This window comes from Camellia sinensis, chromosome 10 (assembly GCF_055761805.1).
Source record: "Camellia sinensis isolate YWXY chromosome 10, ASM5576180v1, whole genome shotgun sequence".
In the NCBI taxonomy this organism is placed as follows: domain Eukaryota; kingdom Viridiplantae; phylum Streptophyta; class Magnoliopsida; order Ericales; family Theaceae; genus Camellia; species Camellia sinensis.
This window is the reverse complement of record NC_138970.1, coordinates 111983076-111991050: the sequence shown is the minus strand read 5'-3', so window position 1 is coordinate 111991050 and position 7975 is coordinate 111983076. Positions and strand designations below refer to the sequence as shown.

Genomic DNA, 7975 nt, shown 5'->3' with positions numbered 1-7975 from the left:
TGATTTACATTTTCCTTTCCTTGGGCCAATAATATCTGGTGGCTTCCCCTTCTTGGTGGCCTGTCTCCCTCAATAATAGCCACTTTTTTCTTTTCTTTATTTATAACATTTTTACATTTTTTATGGCCCAACTCCCTAAATGCATTATTACTTTTCCTAATTATGAAAATGACAACCATTTTTTTTTCGTGATTCTATTTGCACTTAAAAAATAATTGAGTACACCTAATTAAATTTTTGAAATTTTAAACCTATCATCACATCACTCCTTACAAAATTTTATATAAAAATATAGTATTACCCTTTTGTTTTTTTAGTGTTTTGTTTATCAATTCATTTTTTGAAACCAAGTTGCCTTTATTCTAGCTAATATACAAAAATGCAAATTAGATTATTAATGACTAGTTGATAATTAAATCTATAATTTCATGGGAGTCTATGGCATGACTAACTTGTTTGGAGGTGTAAAACATTATAACCCTTCATTTGGAAACCTCTAAAAAAACTAATTTATTAGCTAAAAAAAACCATATTTTTCTTTTTAAAAAAGATTAAATAATTTGGGCATACACATTTATGGTCAAAAGGCAACTTTTTAGTCATTATAAAAGTTATTAGAAAAGTAAATAATAAAATATATACATATATATATATATATATATATATATATATATATCAAATAAACTAGTTTTTTGGAGCATTAAATTTTTTTATTAACACATTTTTAACTAATAAATTAATTTTTTTTAGCTAACTATGAAGCCTAAGCTAAAAAAGGTTGCCAATGACAGTGGGGAATCCTTTAACCCATTACAAATTAAAAAATGTTAGAGATCTCAAAACTTTTATCAAAATTTCTATCAAATGTCTAATATGAGTGTGGGTTCTAGATTTGGGGTGGCTGTTGTGCGAGGTGCACAACAACCACTATTGTGCAACCAAATGGGCCCATTTCGGAGTCTATTTTGATAATCTAAGTCATTTATCCATTCATCCACTCACATTGGTATCTACAAAAATAAATAACAATTGTGATTTAAAGTATTAAACTGAATACAAATGTGGGTGGATGAAAGGGTAAATGATATCCAATTAACTTGATTTTTTGTAGGTATGTTGTACTTGATGTATTCTAATTTAGCATTCCTGGTTTAGACCCGACCCGTTGATGTTTTGAATTCAAGTTTCATTTGTCTTATTTAGATATTCATATTGTGTTTCTTCTTATTTCTCATTGAGTTTGGTTATTGGAGTGTCTTGATTGTGTTTGGAATAGGTTGGTTGCTAGTTGATCCAAATTGTTATTGTCCAGAATTTGGCTTCTTTGCTCGAGTGAGATTTGTGAGCAACCAGTACTTTTGCAAGCTTGCAAAGATACTAGCCCCGTTTGGTAGAGCTGTGAAAAAGTAATTATAGATTACTTAACAAATTATAACTTATAGTTGTGAACAGAAGCTGTTAATTTGTTTGGTGTAGTTGTGGGATTATGGATTTAAGCAGCAGAGTAGTATTTGGTTGATAAGCTGTAAAATAATTTTTTGCTGTGTAATTGTTCTTTTTGCCCTTATATGATATAAAAATGATTATTTTGTCATTTTTTTTTTCAGTTTTAATTTTAAAAAAATTATTTCATTAATAAAAGTTAATATAATTAGTATTACAAAGATTAATTCATTTTCATTTTTTTATTATAAATTAATTAGTATAAAAGTATTTCATTTTTTCATTATAAATTAATTAGTGTCAATTAATGGCTTATTTTCATTTTTTTCATTATAAATTATTATTTTCATTTTTTCATTATAAATTATTATTTTCACTTTTTCATTATAAATCAATTAGTATAAAATTATTCCATTATAAATTAATTAGTGTCAATTAATGGCTTATTTTCATTTTTTTATAATAAATTATTATTTACATTTTTTCATTATAAATCAATTAGTATAAAATTGTTTCATTATAAATTAATTAGTGTCAATTATTCACCAAAAAAAAAAAATTAGTGTCAATTAGTGGCTTATTTTCATTTGTCCATTCTAAATTTTTTTTTTTTTTTTGGGTGAATAAGAGATAAAATAAAACAAGAAAATTTACACAGCTACAAGGGGCATACCCCAGGACCTAACACAGCTATACAGAGGACAGAACAAAAGCCAACAACCTGTTCACCATTCCTATAATCTAGTAATAGGAAGAGTGAACAAGAAATATAAACAGTTATAACAATTATAACAACCTAGGCGAAGAGAGCAAACTGAAGCATAGATCCAGGAGGCTATGATCTTGAAGAGAACCTCCTGCTACTGTAGCACCAAGCAAAAGAATCTGGAAACTGTATCCACAAAAGGCACGAGCCAAAACAAAAACAACATTCCCTACACATCCCGTAGGGCTAGGAATGAGAAACAAAAACAAAACTAAACTGTTAAAATGTGTGCAAGCCGAAACATGGTTACTAGGACAGCTATTAGGAATACAAAGAAGTACAAAAATACTCCTACACAGCCCGTAGGAATAAGCTAAGCACACTACTAAATTATGCAAAAAAAGCAATGAAGAACAACTGATTTTCTCCCTCCTGTAGCACAGCAAGGCGCTAGCAGCAGCCATCACCATGGTACAGACACAGCCTTCATACTGCCACCCGAATCTGTGTAGCATGTATCCAGCACCCTTCCACGCCAAAAAACAAGGATGCCAGCAGCACTTCCCTGCAACTGCACTGTACGCAGCACCACACCTCCTCACCAACAAGTGAACCTGTCGTAAATCATAAAGGAGAAGAAATAACAGACACACAATATAGGAGCTCTCCTCACTCGACCCACAACACAGTATGTCTCTCCACTCCATATATGATCTCACAACACTAGGCCCACAACTCACATGATACCTCGAAAGGATCAGAAGGGCATTATACTTGAAAGCTCCAAGAACCTGCACAAACCATATATAAGATATAATAAAAGTTAGCATAAAGTATGTGTATTGTCTCTCATCACTCAACCCACAATGTCTGGAAATATATAGGTAGCTCACAGCACTCAACCCTCCATACGGACCCATCAATGTAGGAGAAGATTTAGGATTCATGATAACCTGCAAAGGAGCACCCAGTTAGTAAACCCCACAGTAGTTGCTCACCATCACTCAACCCTCAATGTATGTAACCTCACATCACTCATTCTCCGGCCAGCTGCAATAGTATGGTGCTGCTGCAAGAGTTTGAGAGGAAGACTCCATTCCTCCAAAAGCCAATTATCACCTGCAGAAATTTTAACATTTTCCAAAGAAAGAAGCCTACCCCTAACCATTTGGATAATAGAGTTAGTAACAACCTCTTCAGGCTTTTGGACCTTATTGAAGATCCTACTATTCCTCTCTATCCAGATGTGGTAGACAGTGCACAGAAATGATAGCTTAAGAATCACCATTTTCAAGGAGGTGCCACTGATAGATCTAACAGCAAAATCAACAGTTTCCAACCAAGGCAAAGAAGGCCAGTTAGATTTACTCTTGGCAAGGATACCACCCCAAATCCTAGAAGAAAATATGCATCTAAAGAAAAGATGAGCATGTGTCTCCTCAGGATCTTGACAGAAAGGGCAGCAAGGATTAGTAACAAGACCACAGGTTTTGAGTCTATCACCAGTATTAAGTCTCTCATTGATGGCTAACCAAGCAATAAAACTAACCCTAGGGATTGAAGGGGGGCCCCAGATAAGTTTGGACCAAGTGACTTTGGGGCCCTTATCCCTCCAACAATCCCAAGCTGACTGGATAGAGAAGTCACCATCAGCAGTCAAATTCCAAAGCGGAGTATCAGAAGAACCAAGGGAAGGAAGGAAGGATAAAGGGGTAGAAGAGATCCACTCCTTTATCTCCCAAGAATTAGAGATAGGCCACTTCCAAGAACCATTAGAGACTATAGAGCTAACCTTGGTGCTGTCAGGAAGATTAGTGTCATAAAGAATTCTAGGGCCAAACCTATGCCACAACGAACCAAGCGGATGCCAATTGTCATACCACAGGAACACATTTTCCCCATTACCAATTTTAAACTTGATGTGAGGATAGATTAAATGCCTAAGAGACAGGATTTTCCTCCAAACCCATGAGGGATCACTAGGAGTTCTAACAGCCCAAAAGCTCCTCCCTTTAAGCAAGTAAGCCTTGACCCATTGGCACCACATTGAGCAATCACCCCCAGAAAACAAGTACCAAACATGTTTGGCTATAGCAGGCTTGTTCCAGGTAGCTAAGTCTTTGAAACCAAGGCCACCCTCATTTTTTTTCCTACAGATATATCTCCAAGCAATCTTAGCACTATGTTTCTTCAACTCAACCCCAGACCAAAGAAAAGATCTAAGGAGGCTCTCAATGTCACCAATGATTTTCTTAGGGAGGATAAAAAGAGAGGACCAGTACACTTGCATAGAAAATAGAATAGACTGGATGAGTTGAGCTCTACCAGCATAAGAAAGCAGTTTATTGGTCCAACTTTTAATCCTCTTAGTAATTCTCTCAACCAGAGTATGACAATCAGATGCTTTAAGCTTGGTAGTGATAAGAGGCACACCAAGGTATTTCACTGGGAGGGAGCCCTCAGTAAAATTGGCTATCCGAAGAATATTCTCTTTAAGCTCACTACTACACCCCGAGAAAAAAATGTTACTCTTACTAGAATTAGGGGTAAGACCAGACAGATTCCTAAATTCATCCAATCCCTGCATGACAAGAGAAACAGTACCAGGGTCTCCTTTACTGAAAATCATCAAATCATCAGCAAAGCAAAGATTGACAATTTTAGTTTTCTCACACCTCCAGTGGAATTTGAACAAAGGGCTCCTAGATTTCTCAGCAAGAATTCTGGCAAGAATTTCCATGGCCAACACAAAGAGATACGGGGACATAGGATCCCCTTGTCTTAAACCCCTCGCCCCTTTAAAATACCCCTGAAGGCTCCCATTAATACAAATCGAGAAAGAAGGACTCGTAATGCAAGCCTTTATCCAGGTAATCATACAAGGAGGGAAAGCCATAGCTTTGAGGATATCAATGATAAAGTCCCATCTCACAGTATCATAAGCTTTCATGATATCAACTTTCATGGCACACTTAGGGGAGTGGGAACTCCTATGGTAACCTCTCATAATCTCTTGGGACAAGAAAATGTTGTCCGAGATCCTTCTACCTTGAACAAACGCAGACTGCACAGGATCAATCAAATCAGGGAGGGCCAATTTAATTCTATTAGCTATGATCTTGGCAATGCACTTGTAGATGGTATTACAACAAGAGATGGGTCTATAGTCACCAACATGAGTAGGATTAGGAACCTTAGGAATAAGAGCTATAATGGTACTGTTAACCTCAGAAAGAAGTTTACCAGAGTCAAAGAAAGACTTAATAGCTAGAATGACATCCTTACCAACTATATCCCAAGAGCTCTTAAAAAAACCAGCGGAATACCCATCCGGGCCAGGGGCTTTATTGGACTTTAAAGACCAAAAAACCTCTTTGATTTCATTTTCAGACACAGGCTTGGACATTGAAACAGATTGAGAGAGAGAGACTTTCTTATCCACCAAAGATTGAATCCTCTCAAGGCCCTGGTACTGATCCACAGAAGGGGTACCAAACAAGTTGGTATAAAAATTAATAAAGGAGGTGTGAACATCAGTACTATGAGTAGACCTAGAACCATCACTCATGACAACACTCAAAATCTTCCCTCTATTAATATTACTTTTCACAGACCTAAAGAAGAATTTGCTATTTCTATCCCCAAGACCAAGCCACTGCACTCTGGATTTTTGAAGAGCAAGGCTCTCTTCAACTTTGCTAAGCTCAATATACTTATTCAGATCCTCTCTCTCTTGGGCTTGCAAAACACTATTCAAAGGGTCTTTGTCAAGTTTATATTGAATAAGATCCAGATTAGTTTTTGCAATTTGAACACGAGTAGATATGTCACTAAAGTCTTTCTTATTCAGAAGCTTGAGACTAGCTTTAAGCTTTCTGAGTTTTTGACAGACCCTGAACATAGGAACCCCTTGAATGTACTGCCCCCAGGTGTTAGAAACAGTACCCAGAAAATCTGGATGTTGAGACCAGAAATCAAAGTATTTGAAAGGTTTTTTGAAAGAGCACTTGGTGGCACTGATATTGACCACTGCAGGGGAGTGGTCAGAAATACCAGAGGGGAGAAACTGGGCAGTAGCCTCAGGAAATTTGTCCAACCAAGCCTCATTAACCAGAACTCTATCAATTTTGGTAGCTATATAGGTCCCCTCCCTCCTATTGTTAGCCCAGGTAAATTGGCAACCACCGTAAGACAAATCAGCCAGCTCAGAAGCATTAATATAAGAGTTAAATTCCTCATTATCATTAGTCCAATTTGAACTCCCCCCAATTTTTTCCTGCTGGTATCTAATAGCATTAAAATCACCCAGGAAAACACAAGGAACTTTGGATTTAACACGGGAGATATCAAGCATAGATTCAAAAAAAACCTTTCTCAATGTGTGCTTATTTTCAGCATAAACAAAAGTTGCATAAAAGATTTCATTGGAAGCCAATTCAATAATTTTACACAAAATATGCTGATTAGACATAGAAATCATTTGAACATCACAAAAAACATTGTTCCAGCACACCCAGACTCTACCAGTTTCAGTTGGTTGTGAGTTAGAGAGCATAGACCATTGATCAAAACATTTAACGCAGATACTACTCTCTTTAGACTGTTTTATTTTGGTTTCCAAAACCCCCATGACATGAATATTCTCTTTAAGCACAAACTTTTTAACTTCTTTATGTTTAGAGGGATCATTCAAACCTCTAACATTCCATGAAGCAATTTTTACATTCATAGGGACACAAAAAGGAGGTAAAGACAAAACCCACAAAAAAGACAAACCCACAACCAACTGAAACTTTGATTACCTCTTTTTCTTCCTCTGGCTGCTGCTGCCTTTGCCAGAGGGTCTGTTCTTCACCTGCTGGGATGGGGAAGCAGAACTATGGATCGCCTTTTCAGCCTTAACTTCTTTAATCGCAGTGTCCAACATTTCAGCAGCATTGGGGACCACCAGCTTTGCAATCTCGAACACCTTCTTTTGGAACCTATCCACATCACTGCTTTCAGAGCTTTGCTCCTCCCCGGATAAGCTCTTGGTCACAGAAGTCTCCTGAGTGTCAAAGGATTGATCAGATGAGTCCACCTCAGTGGGAGCAGTTTCAGGAGCTGGAGCTGGAGCTGGAACTGGATCTGCTGTAGAAGCTGGAGCTGGGAGTTCCACCACTTCTGGGATAGTTTCCAGCACAGGATCACCCACCTTCCTCTTCCCCTTAGCTGCGACAGTGGTCCAACCCTCGTCTAGAGCACTTACATTTTCCTCAGATGTCTTCTGCATAGAAATCAACTTAGCCACCTGTTGAGACACACACTTTTGAGTACTATGTCCAAATATTTGGCAATGTTGACACCTTGACGGCAGCCCCTGATATTCAACTCGGATTAGAACAGCTTCATCATCATGTCTAATTTGAAAATAAGTGGGCAGTTTTGAGGTAGCCTCAATTTCCACACAGATTCTAGCAAAAGCCACCCTACTACCCCGAGCCGTAAGCTGGTCCATAAAGAGGGGATGTCCAATTGCACTTGCAACCCTACTTAATCCATCAGGATCCCAATATTCCAAGGGGATGTTAAAGAACTTCACCCATACTGGGATTTTTGTGGATTTATCTTTAGATAGCTTCATCATCCTTTTCCATTCTAAATTATTATTTTCATTTTTTCATTATAAATCAATTTGTATAAAATTATTTTTCATTATAAATTAATTAGTGGCAATTAATGGCTTTTTGTAATCAATTAATACTAAAATTATTAATTAGTATTAATTAATATAAAATTTATTTTAGTAATGGCTAAAATGCTTTGTTATTATTATTATTATTATTA

At 36.7% G+C, this 7975-nt stretch overlaps 1 protein-coding gene across 1 annotated transcript; it reads right to left on the bottom strand.

The window, feature by feature from the left end:
• Positions 1–357: 357 nt before the first annotated feature.
• Positions 358–7775, bottom strand: LOC145800617 (uncharacterized). Its single transcript, XM_082890330.1, has 8 exons — positions 6952–7775; positions 3180–6846; positions 3043–3102; positions 2890–2940; positions 2591–2763; positions 2298–2395; positions 2117–2184; positions 358–366 (listed from the first exon to the last, which is right to left on the bottom strand). The coding sequence occupies exons 1-8, from the start codon at positions 7773–7775 to the stop codon at positions 358–360; spliced, it is 4950 nt and encodes a 1649-aa protein (XP_082746456.1).
• Between the last annotated feature and the right edge of the window lie 200 nt (positions 7776–7975).